The 22,985-nt window shown below is 34.3% G+C and overlaps 2 protein-coding genes across 3 annotated transcripts in view; both read left to right on the top strand.

The window, feature by feature from the left end:
* Positions 1-13,809, top strand: part of LOC129896511 (uncharacterized protein At3g06530-like) — a 37,150-nt gene extending 23,341 nt beyond the window's left edge. For both annotated transcript variants that reach the window (XM_055972431.1, XM_055972430.1), the window contains exons 28-39: positions 3,228-3,439; positions 3,563-3,764; positions 3,853-4,035; positions 4,312-4,407; positions 4,529-4,596; positions 4,671-5,022; positions 5,837-6,052; positions 6,418-7,098; positions 7,195-7,604; positions 8,401-8,659; positions 12,218-12,388; positions 13,121-13,809. In XM_055972431.1, coding sequence (XP_055828406.1) covers positions 3,228-3,439; positions 3,563-3,764; positions 3,853-4,035; positions 4,312-4,407; positions 4,529-4,596; positions 4,671-5,022; positions 5,837-6,052; positions 6,418-7,098; positions 7,195-7,604; positions 8,401-8,659; positions 12,218-12,388; positions 13,121-13,351 — 3,081 coding nt within the window. In that variant the 3' untranslated portion in view covers positions 13,352-13,809. The remainder of the gene's footprint in view (positions 1-3,227; positions 3,440-3,562; positions 3,765-3,852; positions 4,036-4,311; positions 4,408-4,528; positions 4,597-4,670; positions 5,023-5,836; positions 6,053-6,417; positions 7,099-7,194; positions 7,605-8,400; positions 8,660-12,217; positions 12,389-13,120) is intronic.
* A 2,277-nt stretch (positions 13,810-16,086) lies between these two features.
* Positions 16,087-20,753, top strand: LOC129896885 (acid phosphatase 1-like). The gene is made up of 3 exons (XM_055972869.1): positions 16,087-16,826; positions 17,422-17,631; positions 20,419-20,753. The coding sequence occupies exons 1-3, from the start codon at positions 16,411-16,413 to the stop codon at positions 20,594-20,596; spliced, it is 804 nt and encodes a 267-aa protein (XP_055828844.1). The 5' UTR covers positions 16,087-16,410; the 3' UTR covers positions 20,597-20,753.
* Positions 20,754-22,985: the final 2,232 nt, after the last annotated feature.

The raw sequence follows: 22,985 nt of genomic DNA, 5'->3' as shown, positions 1-22,985 counted from the left end.
GCAACTTCAGGGCTCCATATCAATCGGTGGAAAAGTCATACTTTTCTAATTAATTAGGTGAACATAATACAACAATTGACGGAGATCTTGGGAGGAGAAATAGGTTAGCTGCAAATATTATATTTAGAGCCTGTTTGGATTGGCTTATTTTAAGTGCTTTTCACCTAAAATAGCCTTTAAACAGTTTTGTAGTATTTGGGTAAGTTGAAAAGTGCTTACAAGCACTTAGTTTTAAGCTAAAATGACAAAAATAAGCCGAAAGCCATAATACAACAACTGACAGAGATCTTGGGAGGAGAAATAGGTCAGCTGCCAATATTATATTTAGGGCCTGTTTGGATTGGCTTATTTTAAGTGCTTTTCACCTAAAATAGCCTTTAAGCAGTTTTATAGTGTTTAGGTAAGTTGAAAAAGTGCTTACAAGCACTTCGTTTTAAGCTAAAATGATAAAAATAAGCCAAAAGCCATAAGTTAGAATTTCTAACTTATGACTTTTGGCTTATAAGTCAAAACTGAAAAGCCAATCCAAACAGGCTTTTAGGGATGCCTTTGGGAGCCAAAAGCAAATCCAAAGAGATATGGAATGGGGTGATGGAGAGATGTGAAAGAAGATTGTCTAGATGGAAAGCACGGTACTTGTCCAGAGGTGGAAGATTAGTCTTAATCAACTCAGTCTTAGATGCTTTGCCAACATGCCTGACGTCAGTTTTTCTTCTCCTAGCAGGGGTGGAAGAAAGACTTGTCCTTTAAGGTGGAATTTTTTGTGGAATGGAGAGATAAGAACAAAGGATTCCATTTGGTCAAATGGAAGACTATAGTTCTGTCAAAGAAACAAGGTGGGTTAGGCATTAGAAATTTGAGGGAACAGAACAAAAGCCTAATGATGAATTGGTTGTGGAGATTTCCTAAAGAGGAGCAGTTTCTATGGGTTCGAGTGATTCAGGCCAAGTATGAGAAGATAGGCTACTGGAAAACTAAGGAAGTGACTTCTGTCTATGGTATCAGCTTGTGGAGATTCATCAGAAATTTGTGGCATAGCTTCTTTGAAAGCACTAGATTCAATGTAAACAATGGAAGGAAGATTTTGTTTTGGGATGATAACTGGTTAGGAAATGGCAGCCTCAAGCAGCTTTTTCCAGACATCTATCTGTTGAATCAGCAACAGAACGCCACTGTGAAAGAAGTCCGGTTCCATTCATGGATGGAACTTAACATACAGAAGGGTGATGCAAGACTGGGAGGTTGATAGACTGGCTGAATTTTATGGCACCCTAGACCAATTTGGAGGATGGAAGGAGGGTGAAGACACTCTCAGGGTGGATTTGTCATAGCAAAGGTATTTCCACAATTAGCTCTGCCTGCAAGAATCTAAACCAGATAGGGACTCATATCAGATGTTTGACTTGGAAGCTTATATGGAAAGTTAAAAATCCATCCAAGGTGACGGTTTTAATCCATACAAGGTGGCAGTTTTAATTGGTTGGTAGTGAAAGGTGCAACACTAACTCAGGAGAATCTCATGAAGAGGGGAATACATGTGTCCAAGATGTTTTTTTTTGTGAGCAACAAGCAGAGACAATCAACCATCTATTTCTTGACTGCAGGGTGGTTAGGCAACTTTGGAACCTGTTTACCTGCTTCAGGGGGCATAAGGTGGACTATGCCAGAAAGGGCAGGTCAGGCTCTTGAAAGCTGGAACAATAAGGGTAGAGGTTGTACAGACAAAAGCAGATGGAGAATTGTCCCAGCAGTGATTTGGTGGACCATATGGAGATGTTTTGAGAGCATTAGCAGTCCTTTACATCGGATTAAAATGAACTGCATTATCACTTTTTGCTATTGGTGCAGTTCTAGTATATAGATGATCCTGTAGCTATTATAGATATTCTAGGTTCTTTGTAAGATGAAGTAGAATCGTAAGATAGACTTTCCCTGTATTTTAGTTTGTTGAGTCTCTACTCAATTGTATGTAGCTCTATGGTGTAAATTTGGGATTCCAGCCTTTAGTGCTGAAGATTAAGATACAAACCTGTTACCTTTGTCAAAAAAGAATGTTAACACCAGCAGTGAAATGTAGCAGAAGGCGGGAATGTTTGCTCAAAGAACCTTAAATAAACTAAAACCAAAATAATGAACCATATTAACTGAAATTTCAGTTACTGTTGGTTTGAGTTGAATAATGCACTCCCTTGTCCGTATGCTAAACTGAAGAATACATACCACAATATTGCTGATGCCATTAATTAAATTTGGTTTATGATTGTCATAATTCGTGTAAAAGATTTTGGGATTTGGTGGAGGTAAGAGAAGATGTTATAGAGGTGAATAATTTCCACAAGAATGTGTTGTGTTTGGATGGATGACAGGCTATAATAGTTCAAAGATATTTTGTCTATTGAATAATCTCAGACAGTAGTCTATCTGGCATCTTTGTGGTTTAAAATTGCTTTGCAATGGGGACTAAATGAGAATGACTTTCTATACTGCGTGAGGATTAGACCATTTGTGTAGCTCGTAGGAGAGGTGTATATTAATTTTATATTTGCTGTTGATATTTATGTCTTTTCTTCTAAAGCTGTACATCAGAATTTGATGACAATGTTCACAGCTTTGCCATTGCATTATCGTCGATGTATAACATCTAGCAAATTTATGGCTCATTATGTGTTATAGTTCCAAACTTTCATATCCTTAAGTTTATTAATAACAGGAGCCACCCTTGCTGGAGTTATTAATCCACCCCGTTACTCTCTTGTGAGTTATATTGGTGCTAAGTCATCTTGTACTCATGCTGGACCTTTCTTCTTCTTCTTCTTCTTCTTTTGCGCACACAATATAATTTGCGTCATTTTACTATGTGAGGGTGATTTGTATTTTTGCTAAAATTTGAAATCGTATTTAGCTAAAAGATGCAGATGCTTACTTGATGCTGGTTTTTTTGTTTCGTGATCTTGTATTTCAAAATATTTTATGGACAAGAACAACATAACATACTAGTTGTACACCCAGATAGATTTCTTTCTGCAAGTAGATGTTACTTTTGTCTGACTTGATTTACGATGAGTCGTGTCTCTAGTATCCTTGTATTGTGCTAGGACTTTGTTGGCCACTGCCTGGTTAGACTATCCGGAGCACTTCAAAATTGTATAATTCAGTATCTGATTAGTTTTCCTTCACAATGCAATGCACTGAGTAGCTAGTGGGGACTGACTGAATTCTTCTTCCAGATCACTTGCTCGATTGTTAGTCGGATACTTGAGTTCATTTGTGAGCAGAAAGTTTGGTCAATTGGGTCAAGGCATGAAAAGAAAAGAAAGAAAGGAAGTGCCTGCAATAAACGTGATGTTTGCCTTGATATTATTCCGGGAGGTGGAAACGTTGTTGCTTTTGTTGGTTCTCTGCTTGATGTGTTGCTGTTGAAGAAAGACATGGAGAACAGGTCAGTTGGCTTGTCATGCTATCATCTTATTGACTTGTCCACGAGAAGTGCTGCAATGTGACTAACCTATGATTATAGATACCCTTGTTTTACTATTGATGATATCAATCAATCATTTTGTAGAGCTTCTCTCATTTGTCCCTTGTTCAAGCTTCTTCAAAATGCCTTCATTGATAATGAGTGGATTCATCTGGCTGCCAACCAGGGCGATTTACATTATCATGCTTCATCTGAAAACTCTCAAATCATTGCTGATGCTGCCGTTCACATCCAACAAGAGTTGCTCCTTATCTTGGAAGACATTACTGCTAGTGTCACACCTGAGGTTTTATTAGGGGCCCTTTTTGTCTAACTGGTGTTCTACAGAGTTGCTTTGGGTTTCCTTATTCACATTTACTTGTGCATTTTGTCAGGATAAAATTTCTGTGAACTTTGATGTGGAACTCCTCATTAAATGTGCCCGTTCTTCAACCAATATGGTCACACGCAATCAAATTTTCTCATTGTTATCTGCTATTTCCAGAGCTAAGCCAGATGAAGTTTTAGACCATATCTTGGAAATTCTTGTTGTCATTGGGGAATCTGCTGTTAATCAGGTCTTTCTTTGATCATGTGAATTTTTTCCATTTTCTTTTGCCCCTCTGTTCTATTTCAGTACTCCTGTGTTGCGATAACTGTTTTGAATTTATGCTTCAAATTTGACTAATGAGAGTTGAACACCATGTCACATATCAGTCTGCATGTTGAATCTGTAGTTGAAACTAGAAGTTCAACAATTGTAAAATTGAACACTGCATTTATGGTGTTGAGTGTGTGTATATTTATGTCATCTCTACTGAGAGATTTTACATCCTTAAGTTCTCTCTCTACAGTGGGACAGCAATTTTCAACATGTATTTGAGGACCTCATATCTGCGGTTGTACCATGTTGGTTGTCTAAAACTGAAAGTGCTGACACGTTGCTTCAGGTAATATGGGCAGCATCCCTTTACAAAAACAAAATAATATAAAATATATGGGCAGCATCCACAGATAGATTCCATAACTCATGGAACTTCGTACTGATGCTGTAAATCTTTACTTTTCCAGATCTTTGTAAGTATTCTGCCTCAGGTGTCAGAACACCGGAGGATTTCAATGATTGTGCACGTTTTGAGGTATAGAATTCAAATTTTGAGCTGTAATATGTTCTCTGCCTGCATCATTTTTCTTTAATACACTTCTTTTGCAGGCATCTGGGTGAAAGTGTTAGTTTAGGATCATTGCTTTACCTCATATTTCGTTCGCTAGTTGCGCGAAACTGCTCCTCCTTGTGTGACAGAAGTGATCCGTCTTTCAGTTACTCAATTTCCCTCATAAATACGCAGTGGGAATATTTATTCGCTGTAGATTTGTTGGAGAAATATTCGTGTACAGTATGGCTTCCCTCAATTTTGATGCTTCTTCAGCGAATAGTAGTTAGTGACAGTGATGCAACACTCTTCATGGAGCAGCTAGTTGCAATGCATTTCATCTCAAACAAACTCCAAGATCCTGAAATTGCTTTTAAGCTGGATTCAGGGGAAGATTCAGACAACATTCAGGTTTGTTTCCGTTGTAATTTCTTTTGCACTACTGTTTGGTAAATGTATGATAGTCATCCTGATCTCTTGCAAGATGAATAGCACACGAGTGCTTCATAATGTGAGGAATGATTCTTTTTTTTTAATGTAGCGAGGAATGATTCTTCTTGTATTCATGCAATAAATTTTTTCGGGTTTGTATGCAAATGGATATTTTTTTCTGTCCAATGGCCGTCTCTTTCCTTTGGTATCCTTGTAATAAATTATTTTGGGTTCATATGCAGATCATTGTTTTATGATCTTGCTTACCATCCTATGATAACTTTTTCAAATTTCATTTGAGATCTTGATCTAACATCCAGCAAAGCATGGAGGAATCCAGAAATTTTAGGAGTGCCTTTAAAGCTTTTCTACAAAACCACAATGTTTCTTACTTGTGCTTGGCTATATAGTAATAAATATAAATACTTGAAGTTACTTGTCTTTTTCTGTTTGTTATTGTGACATAAATGGACTGCTCTTGTTGTTGCTTTCCATAGTTGGAGTTTTTCTTTGCATGATGCCATGCCTTATGTTCTAACCTAATAATATTCTTGAGTTTTTTTCCCCTAATTGGGTCCTTCAGATTTGTCTTTTAAACCAAGCTTCTGAAATGATGACTAAATTCTAGGTTTCTTTAGATGTATGATTGCAGTGACTCAGCTTTTACTGTGATAAAGTGCCTTCTGTACTGACAATTGATCATTTAAACAGCATGACAACTTTTACTGCTGTTTTTTCTTGTGCATTTGCATAATTCTTTTCTTTAACCCATTTAATTTTATTGCTGGTGCAGCTGACAGTTGGGTTAATCATGAAGGAAATTGTTTGTCATCTCCAACTTGTTGACTCAAAAAGAAAACAGATAGGTGTTCTTTCTGTTTTCCGGAAGGAGCTAAAGGAATATATGAATACTGTTTTAAGTGCGGTTACGAAACGACTTACACCCTCTGTATACTTCAAAGCAATCGTTCAATTGCTGGGTCATGCGGATAAATGTGTGAGAAGGAAGGTAATGTAGACACTTATCCTTGTCATTGTTATTCAGAAAGCATTATTTACACTTGTGACACCTGCTATCATTGGGAGCTTAGGCACCTTACATGTCTTACATGGTGCATTGAGAAAACTGTTTTGTCAATTCTTTTTTCTTCTCTTATGTGACTAAATTTAAAACAATTTCAGCATTTGGGCCTATTTCCTGTTGGAAACAGTCTAATTGATGCACTTTTATTCTTTGTAAAAAATGGGTGTGAGCATGTGGCATGTGAAAGGGATCTTGTTGGAATTTTTCCTGTTAATCTATTTTGGTGTTATTTCAGTTTTATTGTGGTGATACTGTTTTTGTCTTTTATGATCTCTGTCTTTTATAAACAGGCTCTTGGAACTTTGTCGGAGACAGTGAAGGATAATGGTCTTGTTGGCTTAACGCATGAAAAAAAGGGTCCAGCTTTGAGTTCAAGAAGTTCGTGGTTTCATCTGAACGAGAATTCTTTGCAATCCCTGGACACCTTGTGTCTTGAGATATTAAAATTAGTTAATTCACAGAGTGAATCAAGTAGTTCTTTGAAACTGGCAGCAGTGTCAACACTGGAAGTTTTGGCAAACAGGTTTCCTTCAGATAATTCAGTATTTAGTGTGTGCTTAGATTCTGTTAGTAAAAGCATCTGTACGGACAATTCTGCCCTTTCTTCTAGTTGCCTTCGTACAGCTGGTGCCTTGATTAATGTGCTAGGGCCAAAGGCGCTCCCTCAGCTGCCTTTTGTCATGGAAGGCATGATTAGGCAATCTCTCAATGCTTTGTCAACTGTAACAGCAGAAACCAAGCAAACTGATGGTGATGCTTCCATAGTTTCATCAATTCAGAATGATTCTGTCTTAATGTCTATTTTGCTCACCCTAGAGGCAGTTGTAAACAAGCTTGGTGGCTTTTTAAATCCATATCTTGGTGATATTTTGGAACTTATGTTATTGAAGCCTCAGTACACTTCCACGTCAGAACTAAAACTGAAGCTGAAAGCTGATTCTGTACGAAAGCTAATCACTGAAAGAGTCCCTGTAAGTTTCATCTAGTGCATTTCTTCGTATGGTATAATTTATATGTGCAGTACTTTGAATGTTACTATGAACTCCTCCTACTCCTTGATTGAGCAGGTTCGTCTTTTACTTTCTCCATTGCTGAGGTTATATTCTGATGCAATTACGTGTGGGGATTCTAGTGTATCGGCTGCTTTTGAAATGATACAGAACCTTGTGGCTGCTATGGATAGATCATCGGTTGGTGCCTATCATGTAAGAATTTTCGACGTATGCTTACAAGGTCTTGACCTGCGACGTCAGCACCCTGCTGCTGTTAAAAATGTTGATGCTGTTGAGAAGAATGTCATCAATACTGTGGTGGCGCTTACCATGAAACTTACAGAGAAAATGTTCAAACCTCTTTTCATGAGGAGTATTGAATGGTCAGAGTCACTTGTTGAAGAAAATGAAAATGTGGGGACCAAAAGTATAGACCGATCTATTGCCTTCTATGGCTTGGTTAGCAGTCTAGCTGACAGCCAAAGGTGAGTCATCAGCATCTTTGTTTTTTTATGATATCCATTCTCACGTATTCTTGTAATTGATATAGTTATGAGACACAGCCAGTACAATTTTGCAAGTAGATCTCATGTGGATAAAGACTTTGATGGAATGATTGAAATATCTGGGACCAGATAGTGAAGGTCACAGTGTGACACCGCAACATTCAGTGGAGGCGTTTGGCATATCACACATTCCTATTCCTACCATACTCACTCCCCCCCCCCTCTCTCTCTCTCTGTAGTACGTTTTGAGAGGTGAAGCTGGCTTTTGCTTAGATTTCGGTAGTAGGCTCAGAAATTTCAGCAACTCATAGAAGAGGTCTTCTACAAACTGAGACTGATACCTGAAATAGTAGTTTTAGCTTACGGACTACAAGGTTCAGTTTGTTTTTGACTGCCCACCACAAGCTTATGATGCCTAGGAGAACTCTGCCATCATTAGGCATTCATCCATGCAAAAGTTGTTTTTATGAATCTTCACTCTTCTGTGTTTCTTTTCCTTTCTTTTCATTGCACTAGTTCCCTCTCTGAGGCACCTATGGCAATAGGCATGGAACTCCTTGTTTATTATATCATCTTGGCTTCTATATGAATCTTTTCTGGTTGAGCGACTATCTCCAAAAAAAAAGAAGGAATTATTGCAACAGTACTCTTATAAACTGATGCTTATTATTTTAGGAAAAGTTTGAGATTATTGCAACAGCACTCTTAAAGTGATACTTATTTGCTGGAATATTTCTGAGAGAGCTAGAGTATTAATATTTATGTTTCGCCTCAGGTCGTTGTTTGTACCAAACTTCAAGCACTTGCTTGATGGCTGTGTGAGACATCTCGTGGATGCTGAAGGTGCGGAATTGGCTCTAAAGCACAAGAAGAAAAAGGTGAAGCTTCAGGAAAGTAACAGCAAGAAGAAGGATAGCGATTGTGGTTTGTCCATCGGTTTGTGGCATCTGAGAGCTTTGATTTTGTCCTCCCTTCATAAATCTTTCCTGTATGACACTGGGACCCTGAAGTTTCTAGACTCAGCAAATTTCCAGGCAAGTTTTACTATCTACGCCTTTCTCTATTAATTTGCATATTTGAGAAGCTCACTAAATCATTTTCTGCATTTACTGTTCAAGCTGGTAACACAAGTAGTTTTTCATTCTTGATAATACGTGATATTCTTCTTTTGCCATTTTCCATCTGTTTCATTGTCTGCCTATATGTTTGTGTAGGGGGAACCTCAATGAATAAGTTTGTTTTCTGTTGCAAAGTACTTCCTTATTCAACACATTAATGCCACTAATGTTGATAGATTATCCCTTGGTTTGGTATTTGTAAGCTAGATTCACTTATTGTTGGAGTATGGATAGCTCATTCTTAATTGTCTGTTGCTTGCTTAATACAACCCGATCGACTTTCTATGCCGAATTAAAAACAGTGCCTTCAATCTGCCTTATCACATGATTGCTTTGTTTTATGAGGATTTAGTCAGGTGCGTAGGGTAGGGGTGGACACACGTAAATCCAAGCGGTGTCGACACCGCTTGGTCTGGAAAATATTCACTTATATGAAGGTAAATAATATGCAGAACATAATATAAGATAAATAAAAAAGAAATGACACCACTTCGCGACAGGATTTTGTTAGCTCACTGGTGAAGCGCTCAAATAATCCTATCGCTGTTGCAGAATCGAAACCCCCTGACCAAATCTTGGTTTTAAACTCTTAGTGTCATCAAACTACTGATGGCAACAAGACTTGATCCCTTGACTTCTCCTTCAAAAAGAAGAAACTCATCCAACTAAGCAAAGATCCGTTTGGTTTAGATTTCTGCAATATGTAAAAGAGCTGTGACCCTTATCAATCAAATCAGAACCTGGGAACAGTAACAATTTTAAGCCGTTCTATTGTTGGATTATTCAATCAAAACTTAAAACCCTAATTTCAAAAAATCTTCATTTACCAATTTCAGTAGTCCTAACTTTTCTATAATTTGCATTTGTAGGAGATCAAATGTACTATGTGCTACTCTTTTATTTGTTAATTCCCTTAATATTTTTTTTCGTTCTTGCTCTTTTTAGTTTGAATTTCTTGAAATTATTCACTGTTGATGAGTTTTTTACCTGTGGTCTGGTGTCTTACATAGGAAAAATCTTAGTAATATATTCTAATGAGTCTGTTGATACATTTCAAAAAATGAAAATTCGTCGAGAAGTGTTATAGTAGTGTACTTGATCCCCTCCACATACACAACCACCACTGAAGTATGTGTTAAAGATGACAGAAGTCCCACATCGGTGGTTAATGAGATGAGTGGTCTCCTTATAAGGCTTGGTTAATCCTTCTTCCTCTGAGCTAACTTTTGGGGCGTGAGTTGGGCTCAAGACGTAATTTTAATGGTATTAGAGACGGATCCATCTCACCCGATGTTAAGGCCCCCATATTAAATTTGCCCACACACCAGATGTCCAGCCCTGGGTGTGAGGTGGGGTATTATAGAACGAAAAAGTCCTATATCTCGGTGATTAATAAGATGGGTGGTCTCTTTGTAAGGCTTGGGCAATCCTCCTCCCTTTAAGCTAGATTCTGGGTGTGAGGTGGGGTATTATAGAACGAAAAAGTCCCATATCTCGGTGATTAATAAGATGGGTGGTCTCTTTGTAAGGCTTGGGCAATCCTCCTCCCTTTGAGCTAGATTTTGGGGTGTGAGTTAGGCTCAAGACCTAATTTTATAGTATGATATCATCCTAGTGATTTATTTATTTGTTCATTTCTTTTAATTTCAACACCGCTTACAAAATGCTGTATACGCCATTGGCAAAGGGAATCTGATAAGGTCAACTTGGGAATGAGAACTAAATTAATGTCATGTCCAACATTTTGCAGAGTTTGAAATTGAGCTAGTTTTGAATCTCCCACTGAATTTTTGCAATGTGTCAAGGACACCTTTTCGTCATATGGAATGTGTATTGGAAATTCTAGTTTATTCCTGCATTGGTATATTGAAGTCTTCTGCATATATATGCTTAGAACTAACTAGATTGATATTACTCGTACTAGATCCAAGGCTGGTGACTTTTGCAGGCATGACCCTTAAATATGTCTTCTGTTGATATTAGCCCTTTCCTCTTCTCTAACGTTCAACAAGTGTCTCAAACTCAATGTGAGAAATCTCATTTGAGTTTTGCTTATTTTGTAAACATAAAAAATACAGTGTTGAAATAGAGTAGAACCACTAAAATGAAAACGCTGTTGAATTTTTTAAGTGACCAACTGCACAATAGAAGATTGTGCTTCTTGCACATTCTCATAAAAAACAAAAAATGCAATAGCATTGAAATCATTTTTATTGACCAATCAGAATTGCTTTCCAGGATCTATTATTGCCTCAAAATGTCCAATATATATACATTATTGGACCAAAATCTATTCTCTGACCTCTGTCACCCAAAAACAGGTGTAGTGTTGAAAATATCCCAGCAATAAATGATCATTGTAGCTTGAATTGGTGGAACAATGAACAAACATTCCATGTGTAGAGGAAGGTGTAGGTCATTGTGGAGAGGGACTTCTCTGGTCACCGGATAAGAAGAGACGTGAATCATCATAGAGTGGAGCCCATATGGTCACCGAAGAGATGAGCGACATTAGGTTGCTTGAAAAGAAAGGAAGAAAAAACTAGTGTCAGTTTGATGCTGCCCGGAAGCTATCTTTTAGTCTTTACTAAGATTGTAGAGGTTTTGATACCATGCGAAAAAGTATAGGAGAAGAATTCTCCCGTGTTTAGTTAAAGTGGCAAAGGTTGAGGGACTCGTGACTTGAGTCGCACCTTCGAGCCCTGCGCCATGTGAGGTCTGGATGGGTTTCTTAGTCATCCAAAAAGAAGTACAAGGGAAGAATTCTTGTTGACTTGGTTAATAGTGTTCAGGAATAGGTGTTGGGTTACATACAAAAATGGCACATAATCATTTTCTGTGCCTAATAAGCTAAGTAAATATTATGTAGTTTAAATACATCATATCTTAACAAATCCTATCTCATATCATGTTATTTTTTTCTTACTCAACAATGAATCTTGATATGTGAACTTAGGGATATGTTATCTTAAAGTTCTACAAGTTTTGATCCTTTTTTCGTGTGTGGGGGTTAGGGTGGGTGGGGTTCATGAGCATCTCCTGTCTGTTACAAATTTTATCTGAAACAGAGGTTTATCGTAAATGTCGGAGTAGGTACTTTAGTTGGGTGATGTCAGTGGTTAATTGTTTCTTCCAATATTGTTTGCTGGTAAAGTTAAGGCTGCGTACAATAGACCCTTGTGGTCGGGCCCTTCCCCGGACCATGCGCATAGTGGGAGCTTTAGTGCACCGGGCTGCCCTTTTTAATATTGTTTGTCTTAATTTTGATTTATGATTTTGCTGAATACAAGTTGCTGTGCATACAATTAATTGAAAATGTGATTGGTCATATAAGGTGTAAAAGGTGTGTTGTACTCAATAAAGGTTGTATGAGCAGAAGTAAGGTTCTTGTATCTGTACAGATGAAAGTGCCATAAGTATTTCCAACTGTTTTGTAGTTCCCTCATTCGACTGACATTCTTCGTGCTTCATTAGGTTCTTTTAAAACCGATAGTGTCACAGCTTGTAACAGACCCACCAGCTGCCCTGATGCAATATCCCAATGTGCCATCAGTGGAAGAAGTTGATGATTTATTAGTTACATGTGTTGGTCGGATGGCTGTAACTGCTGGTTCTGACCTCCTCTGGAAGCCGCTAAACCATGAGGTGACTACTTAATTTACTTTTACAACGTTTATTGCTTACTATTATCTTCAGTTTTATGATCACAGTGGATGAATTCCTGGGATTAAATATGTTTCATGTATATTTATTTGTATAAGCTCCTACCATAATGACTCCCCCAGAATCTCTCTGTTGAGAAGAATGAGACGAACTATAGATTCTGTATTTGATTTCTTGTTGTCCTCTCCAGCTGATACCTGAGATCAATTCGGTACTTCTTTTAATGAATTCTGCTGAGCTAAGCGGGTTGTATCATGTCAGTTGGGCTGCTATAAGATATAATTCATTTGAACTAATTGCATCCAAAATCTTATTCTACATTTGGTTATTTCATTTGTCGCATTTGAGAATAATACTAAATACAATATGAAGGGCAAATTAAACCCATGCTTCTATGTCGTGGGAATTAGCTCATAAATTTGAGTGCACCTGCTCATCCTGGCAAGATTTTAGGTATAGTTTCTCAGTTCTGTTTAATCATCAAATTCTCTTCTTCATTGCACCTGATTCATTACTAGTTGTGGCCTTGCCAAATTGGATAAATTCATGAAATGGTATTTTTTTGTGGCGTTTATCAATATACATGTCTTTTATGCAAAACCCTGCTACCTATGTCTTGTCCTGATAAGATCATTCATTTGCTCTTTTGATGTGTTTCAAAAACCATATAATTTTTCGAAAGAGAGATGTTGACTGTTCACACTATCTATACAGGTGCTGATGCAAACTCGTAGTGAGAAGTTGCGCTCTCGAATTTTGGGGTTGAGAATTGTGAAGTATATGGTGGAGAATCTGAAAGAAGAATATCTGGTGTTATTGGCCGAGACCATTCCCTTCCTTGGGGAACTGCTTGAAGATGTTGAGCTTCCTGTCAAGTGTCTTGCACAAGAAATTCTCAAGGAGATGGAATCCATGAGTGGTGAAAGCTTACGGCAATATCTCTGAACTCATTAATCTGAACTTGATTGTGAAAATCTATAGAAGCCTCTCCCTCAAGGGTGTGCAGCGCAGGGATTTTGCCTTCTTGTTTTGAAAGGTAATGAGCAGGTTGCAGCATTCTGCCTTTCCTAGTCCTGCATACTGAGATATCAGGGCACATATAAAGCACTTGGACAGGACTGGACACTCATCGTGGGATGATACCATATTTTCCCTACTTGAGAGTTGTGCACAGAGCTCGAAAATCTGAGAATGTTGGAAATAGTTTTGTAGCTGGTTATTAAAACATTTCTAGGATAGAAGGAATCGGCTCTTGTATATACATGGTGTGGCCTTACCTCTTTTTCTCCTCTAGATGGGAGGCAATTTTGTTGAAAAGGAAAGAGAACTGAGTATACTGCTGTTGTCAACAGTAAATGTGTATTTTGCTAAACTCACATTGAAGAGAAGTCGTTATTGTTTTCCTAGCCCAAAACTGCTACCTTTACTATTTGAACCATAATTTGATGTTACTTTAAATGAATGACGACAAATTCTCAGTACTAATTTACTCTGTTTTTATCTTGCTATCCCAAGTGTATTCACAATATCTTATTTTCCACCAAATTAAACCTTAAGGCAAGATCATAAGTTTAGATTCTCTCGTGTTTAGTGTCTATTGGCTAATAATCAGGATAAAGTTAAGTAATAACATAAAGTCGAACTGCAACATTATTTTATCATAATAATAAGATGATTGTAAATGACATTTAAGATATTCTAATCTTGATTTAGGTAAGTTCATTCATTAGGTTTTGATCATAATTGATGTTATTCCCTTCATTTCATATTACTTATCCATTTGTCTTTTAACACATCCTCTAAAAAATCATAAATAAAAATAGCAGTTTTACTAATTTACCTTTTAATTTGTTTTAATACACTCCATGCGTGTCTTATTCATCAATATCAAGAGTAATGATGGGGGAATTAGCCTATTTTTTGCGTGTAACAAGAACTTTATAATATTTATACTTACAAAAGAATTGATTCAAGGGTGAAATGGCCTCTTTTTTTAAAAAAAATATTAATTATATATTGATTTGTAAATTGACAAATAACTTGAGACAATTATTTTTATTAATGGACAAGTAATGTGGGGCAGAAGAGTAACATTTTTTTAATCAAGCCCTCCGTTCATTTTACTTTTACTTGTTAAGTATTAACTTGAGGAGCAATATATAAATAACAATTTTACTATATTAACCTTTTAATAAAGAAAACTCAATGTTTTGGAAATTGTAAATGACTATGGTTAATAATGAGGATAAATTAGGAATTAATTCCATGTTTGGATACAATGTATGAGATAACTTATCTTAGGATTAATTATTAGTATTGAAATAATTTATCTCTTTTTTTGGTGGAATAATAATCCTGGGATAACTTATCTCGAGATAAATTAGTTAAAATGCAAAACTACCCCTGAAAATTCTTTTTATAAATTACTATTCATATCATTTACACTTATGCAGGATATTTTTGTAAACAAATAACTTATTCTTAGAAATTATGCAATACATGTTATGTTGAATACAACAAACTATACATTCAATAAAAATCATTCTAGAATAACAACCCGTCATATCTCGTATACAAATCAAATGAGCCATAAGTGAAGAATTATCTTTTATTTTTTTCTTTTTGTAAATTGAACAAGTAAAAGTAAAGGGGGGAAGTATATAATTTATTACTCCCTCTGCTCCAATTTATGTGACACACTTTTATTTTTAATTCGTCTCTGAAAAAATATCACATTTCTGTAATTAGAAATAATTTAAATTTTAAAATATTCCTTTTATCTTAATGAAATAATTTTTAGTTACCCAAATAATCAAAAAATATTCTAGACCATAAATTTCAAATATTATTAAATTTACCCATCATTATATTTTCTTCATTGCAATTCAAAGCTCTAGTCATTTAAGGAATAAAAAATAGAGAGAATACATGCCCCCCTCTAAATTAGTATTGTTTTTTAAAAAACACTTAAACTTTGAAGGGAGGGGGCTATGACACCCTAACAACTTGGAAGTAATATTATTACCTTCTTTTTCGGTCGATTCCAATTTTAAGGAGAGAAGTGATTACGTACAATCTCAAATTGTCACGTGTTAAATGTTATAAATTATAAAAATAAATATAAGAAAAAACTATATATATAAACAAACGCTGAAATACAATTTCATTTAACTAGATATATCAAAAAATTTAACATATACAAATATAAATCACACCAAAAAAAAATTTTAATCTCTAAATCAACAAATTTAAATTGAAATACAAAAAATACAAACAGAAAATCAAAAAATACAAATACAAATCAATCAAATCTTAGTCTAATTTTAAAATACAAAAATACAAATAGAAAATCAATCGATACAAATACAATTTAATTTAATATTTGTGAGATTTTTTTCGAAATTACCGCATCTATTATTAATTCAATTGAAAGTATTATTTGTATAAATACTTAATAGTCACATGAGATACATATATACAAACTCAAATTATAGTATGTTATGTCATTAACCAAAGATTAGTTATTTTGTCTGATTATGTTTGTAAGTGTTTACTATTTTTAAAATAAGATGATTTGATAACTCCCTCCCTTTGTTTTTGGATTGAAAAAGGTAACAGAAAGAGTTTGAATTGTAGGCAAACATAAGAATGCGTGCGCCCAATCATAACGAATGAAGCAATGTGATTGGCCTGCCAGCACCCACGTCTTATGCGCCTTATGACATATTCTCTGCATTTTCCTCTCCATTGACTCCATTGCTTTCTTCCTTGCTCTTTTCTGATTTGTCCTTCTTTTGTCTATCTTCTTCCTTTTTTTCCCCATCTGCATCGAAAATCGCAGCTTAACTATTATCTTCACATTTCATTTTACTTGGTAAAACGGGAAAAAAGAAGAAGAAGAAAAGTAAAGAATCTCTGCAAAACTCGAAACCCCATCAAGCATCTCTTCTTTCTGTATATATACCCTTTTAAGCACAATCCCCTAATCCTATAAGGAATTCCAAATGAGAATAATTTTGGTAATTTCCATTTTCTTGATTCTGTTTATTTTCGCCTTCGCAAATGAAAATTTCAATACCCATGTGGTTGATAGGCCATTGATTGTTGAATTTTCTGAAAATAATGAACCCCAATTGAAGGAAAGCAGTGAGGAGCTTCTGTTAGAGTGTACAAGTTGGAGGTTTGCTGTGGAGGCTAATAATTTAACCCCATGGAAGACAATTCCAGAGAAATGTGCTGATTACGTGAGACAATATATTACTGGTGGGGCTTATGACATGGAGATTGATAGAGTTTCCAATGAAGCTGGAGCCTATGCACAAAGCATGAAATTGGGGGAAGATGGAAAAGATGTCTGGATTTTTGATGTTGATGAGACTTTGCTTTCCAATCTACCCTATTATTCCCAACATGGTTATGGGTATGATGTTTATGGTTATGGTTAAAAAATCAAATTAAATCATAATTTGAATTAAATTAATTAAAAAAATTGATATTTAATTTAATTTTAAATTTTGAAACTAATTAATATTTTGGTTTGTTTTAGTTTTACTAAAAAAAAACAAAAATAATCAAACTGAACTTATAATTATTTATATATTATTCTATCAATAAAATCTAAATATTTTGTTAAATTTTTAAGTCTTTAACTTTGTCTTTCTCAAATTCTAACGCTTAAATTTTTGTATATAATTTTCTTATACCCCTCCCCCGGTTAGTTCTTCAATTATTGAGCTTGAGTTTATTTTTTTTGTAAAGATTTGATCTTTTAACCTTAATATTGTTTAATTAAATCATTTTGTTCGTGTAATAATAACTCTAGTGTTATTTAATTGAATACACACTAGTTATCATGTGGATTGTTCATGTATTAAGTGTTTGTATGCCCCTCAAGGAACATATATACTTGTTCACGTCCTGGGTGTTTGTTTATTATACTTGAAGTTATACTTGAGCTTTTTGAGCATTGTTCACTCTGTATCTACTGGTTGATTTTTGTGATAAGTTATTTGTAGGTTGGAGGTTTTTGATAGTGTGGAATTCGATAAATGGGTTGAGAAGGGAGTGGCGCCAGCAATTGGGTCTAGTTTGAAGGTTTATCAAGATGTTATGAGGATAGGATTCAAAGTTTTCTTGTTGACTGGGCGCAGCGAAAGACACAGAATAGTTACTGTGGAGAATTTGATGAATGCTGGGTTTCAGGATTGGGACAAGCTCATACTCAGGTGAGTTACACCTTTGAGATATCAAACAGTAAGATTGAATCTTGGATACGTATCTATTCAGTTCCATTTCATTATTTGACTAAATTCATACAAATTAGAGATACTTTAAAACTATAAATCAAGACCTTATTAACTTGTGAAGAATCAAATTGCTCTTTCTTAAGAATAAATTAGTTCGAGGAAAGTCTGATGAATACTACACCATTAACTCAAACAAGTAATTGTTTTTGCATCATTCTCATGCTTAGTTGTTGCTTAAAGTTATGGCTGCATATATTATATTCTCTGACCTCAGAATTCAAGTTTATTCATCAGTCAACAGATGAAAATTGGATTCGACATGGCTACTATTTTGATTAACCCTACTTGGTCTATAGAAAGGTAGCTTTACCTAGACGATAACTAGTTAATCTAGAGGTGCTAAGACTATAAGAGCTCACGTTCAAATTGCATCAATATTTCATTTCCATCTTAGATGTCGGTATTCTCCATAACTAGTATGCTAAAGAATGCCATTTTTTTTTATAGTTGGTGATGTAATATTTGATACATCTCCTTTATCAAGGATAGCAAGACATGTTTATAATGAGAGGCGGATTCAGAATTTTGAATTTTGGGTGTCACATTATTTTGAACAGTAACCTACGAGTAAGAAAATATTTAATATTTATTAGCAAATTTGCATACAAAATTTAGACTTCTTCTATTGGTTTAGTTAAGATTTTATTAATCTACTTATTCACAATTCCTTTTATAATAAATTCGCTAATGATATCTTACATCGTAAAAAAAAGTTTTAAGAAAATATACTCCATAGCAAGGCTCAAACTTGCATCTCTACGATGGTAAACTTGAGCTTTAACCACTGGCACCACAAGATTCATTATTTCTAAGAGTGCCACGTTTAATATTTATACTTTCCTTATAAATATATATACAAATATACAAATTTTCAACCGAGACCACGGGGTGCTGCTTCCGGATGCACATAGATACGCCCCTGTGTCTATTGCTAAACCAAGATTAAAACAGAAACAGAGATAATAATCCATGGAGAGTAAGGTTTTAAACCAATAAAATCAGATAGTTTTAGATCTTGAGTAGCATGTGTAGAAGAGCTTTGCTTCTTGATACACCTAAATCATTGCTGTGTATCTTTTCGTCTGTATTTCTGTGCATATGGAAATTCTTTTCCAGGTAAAAGTATTTGAGTATAAAAGCTAATAGGGGCAAGTATTTAAAGAAGTTATAGTAATCTGCATGAGACTTCCTCTAAGGGAGTAACAAGTGGAGTATTTTCCATATAATGTAATGGCAGTTTATCAACTAGATGAGCAAAAACATCAGAATATTATTAGAAGGAATATGATGAAATAAAACCAGAAAGAGGTAGAAAAGTGGGGGAAAAAACTCTTATACATAGTGCTTCATTCTGTAGTTATGAGCATGTGATCTTTTGATATCTGCAACTTGTCTCCATGACTTCAAAATGGAAAAGAGACTCTGGATTTCTAAATCAAAATGCATATTATTCATCTAGGTGAACCTATAGAAAATATATTTAGTTTTGTGTTTTAATTGACTAAGTTTACCATATTGCATACTACATCGACAATCTGCAGATTGCAGTGGGGCAGAGGGGCAAGACAGGGAAAACCTCAATTTTTGAAAATTTTAAATGGGACAGGGTGGGTGCATGGTATGTTTCATCTTGTCCATTTGTAAGTTTCTTAATCAAATTTATTACTCCTAGTAGTTTATTGTTGTCCCTTAGTTTTGTACTGTATACAAGAATTTCTACCATGTTTAAAATTCTGCTTGTTTTGTTTTATGGTTGTTTTTGTTTGTTTTATTGTCAAATAGGATTGAGTTGTACCATTTTTTTAATACTTGTTTAGTCGTTAATTATCAATGTAAGTTTTTTAGAAAAAGGATTACATTACTTTGTCACTAGCTGGTCTCTAAGTAATAAAAAATAAAAGGAGTAAATTTCCATTCTTATAATGAAACCTACTCTATTGATTTTTTCATTTAGATTTTCTCTAGTTTTGAGCTTGATATATGTAATCCTCATTCTTGAGTTTTTCCAACAACAAATAAAAAACGTTGACATATATTTAGTGTAGTCATTAGGAATCACATTTGTTTTATGTATGTGCTTTTGAAATAAGAAAATTTACTAATACCCAAATTCATCCATTTTGGCACTTTTAAATTACTCAACACTTGTTAGTGCAACTGTGAGAATGCAAAGTGAAGATAAACATTTTAGCATGCATATTTTCCTTCTCTTTCTGCTATGTTTAGATGCCAAAGTCTTGAGAACAAGTAGTAGTGATTCACTTCGATCTTGGGGTTTGGATGCTAATCGTTGTGAATAAATATTGTAGATGTCTGCCTGGGTATGGGAAAGAGGCTTGGGCATGTGGGACTATTTTCAGTAATAATGTGTACAATCCTGCAGTGATTAGTTGTTTGTACGTTTTCCATGTGGAACACAATAATAATGTGAGCATGTGCACTGTTCCTTTCCTAGTGCAAAATCAGGATATCTAACCAGGGCATTCAAAAAGGTTCAAGTATGTCCAATAACCAACCTACAACCTAGAGCAATTGTAGAACCTGCTCAAGGAGATTCAACATTGATCATTGGTGCCTTAAAAGTAGTAATCTTAGCGTTTCCTCCCCTTCATCTTCTAAGAACTTGTCAATGTAAGCTCTAATACTATATCCTTGGCTAAGGTGACACCAAAAATTCTAATGTTTGTTAATGATGATGTTATGCAGGGGATCAGAGGATCATGGGAAATCAGCCACAATTTATAAATCAGAGAAAAGGAATGAGATGGTAGAAGAGGGGTTCAGAATAGTGGGCAACTCTGGAGATCAGTGGAGTGATTTGTTGGGCTCTTCTGCATCTAATCGCTCATTCAAACTTCCTAACCCAATGTACTACATTCCTTGACATCCCCAATAATTTTCTGCGGAAACATACTTCCTCTCATTCTTTCGATAAGAAAATCCATAAATTAACTTATGTACCCTCTGCAATTCATGTCATTCCTTGTAATAACATATATATAGGTTGGCAAGGACAAAATATAATTTCTTTTATTGTGAAATTAAGTTGATCCTTTTTTAAAAAAAGAAGAAAGACAAGTGAAGTGAGAGAGCCAAACCTAAGATGATTGGAATTAGGAAAAGCATGATGATTCATCTTGATTAGTTGGAATCATGACCTATGATACCTAATTCTTAATTTGTCAACCTAGAAATGGTAAATTTGAGAATATAGATCTCTAAAGATTTGTTTGATAGTTGGTTAGAGTTGTAAATGTATTAATAACTAGTTATAAAAACGTGCGTTGCACGTTTATCCAAAATACTTCATATAAATTTTGTATTGCAAATGACGTATTTTATTCCCTTCAAATCTATTGGTATTTACTAAAAAAAACCCATCATTTTTACAACAGTAAGTACATATATCTTTCTAATTAAAAAAATACATCCTCAACTATTAAATTGATTAAAAATGCATAAAGTAAAAATAACTAATTATTGTACAAATATAATATTCAAATGGGGGTACTAAAATACTACATGCTAGGCTAATGTATAAAAAATAACAAACCACTGTAAATTCTCAATAATAATAACAAAACAATATAATTAAATAAACAAGAAACATAAACATTTGACAAAACAAATAAAAAGAGAGAAGAGAAGAGAACATAGAGATTTTCTCATAAATTTTTTTCAACTGTTTTAAGTGTGTACTATATTGTGTCAAATGTCTCTATTTATAGGATATAATTAAGGAACACAAATAGTTGTCATGAATATGATATTAATCCATTTGAGATCATGGATGAGAGGTGGGAGTAAAAAACATAGTGAATATAATTATTAGTGGGAGTTACATATATTAAGTACATATAAAATTTATATAATGTACTTCACATTAATGCAAATATTTATATATATAAAAAATATAATATAGATATTTATGGTTTTTTTTTCTTTTTGTGAAGGACAAACATAACCATTCATATTTTCAATTGAAAGATGAACAAGACAAAATATTAATGAATTTACTCCAGCATGGAATGAATACAAAGATACATATTCAAGAGATTTAATGGTGGTTGATTCATGTACTAATATGATGATTTACTATTTACTATTTAATTTATTAAATAGTTTATAACATTTAAAATTTAATGTAGGGGTAAAACCGTAATGTAACTTTTCCCTAACATTCTTCCCACTTTTAGTATAATATGATATATGAATTAGTCATGAGTGAATTTATGTATTGTTTTATGCATGATTAATTACTCATGTATTAGGCGTACATGTATTAATTATTTTGATATTCTATCTTGCATAAAATAATACATATATTCTCTCATAACTTATACATGTATAAGTTATTCAGGTTCTAAATTATCAACCAAATATTGTATTAATTTTATAAATGAATAACTTATTTCCTATCTACTTATCAAACATAATATAAGTTGTACGAAAAATGCATGAATTCATCCCCTCAAAATAGGCAATGAATTGCGGACAACTTTCTCCTTCGCCGGTAGTTTCGAGAGAAACTCATCATGGTCAATTCTCCTAACTCAAGTGGTTACTTGAAATTTAGTATAAAACCATAAATAGAACTGCTACCAACCACTCCTTGAGCACAATTGTGTTTGATTGTATGACCATATTTATTACGTCGTGTTAGAAACACTATGTATGCATAAAAATTTGGATTCTTATTATTTTTGGTGTTTCACAAGTAATCACAAGTAAGCAGAAATTATTATCGCAAAAACTAGGGGTGTATGTAGATTAGGTCGTTTTGAATTTTTTAAATATCAAATTAATTTTTTTGTGTGCGGTTTTTAAATCTATAATTCAAATTAAATTAGTAAAATTTAGATTTTTCAACCTCGGATTTTTTCGGGTTTCTCAGATTTTCAAGTGTTTCGATAACGTATTCATACAAACATACAATTAACTTGTGTTTCAAATATTTCTTTAGTCCTACCAAAATATATCTATATCTAAGGTGTTTCTTAAAAAAACACAAAATATGATATGAGTGATGACACTAAACTATTCAACCAAAATAATAATAAAATCACATAAAACAAATATTGTAAATAAATAAGTCATAATGAAAATGATCATAATATTAAAGTACTAAATCATGCTAAAATAAGTCTAACAAGTATTAATTACATGACGAAACATTAAAGAAAAAATAAAATTAGATTACCTATTTTAATTGTCAAAACTAATGTAAAACTAAAGAACAAATATTCAATATTATTGTCATTCTTAGTGTTAAA

Source organism: Solanum dulcamara, chromosome 7 (genome assembly GCF_947179165.1).
Source record: "Solanum dulcamara chromosome 7, daSolDulc1.2, whole genome shotgun sequence".
NCBI lineage: Eukaryota > Viridiplantae > Streptophyta > Magnoliopsida > Solanales > Solanaceae > Solanum > Solanum dulcamara.
Note: the sequence above shows the minus strand (reverse complement) of the source record. Positions and strands in the feature narration are given on the sequence as shown.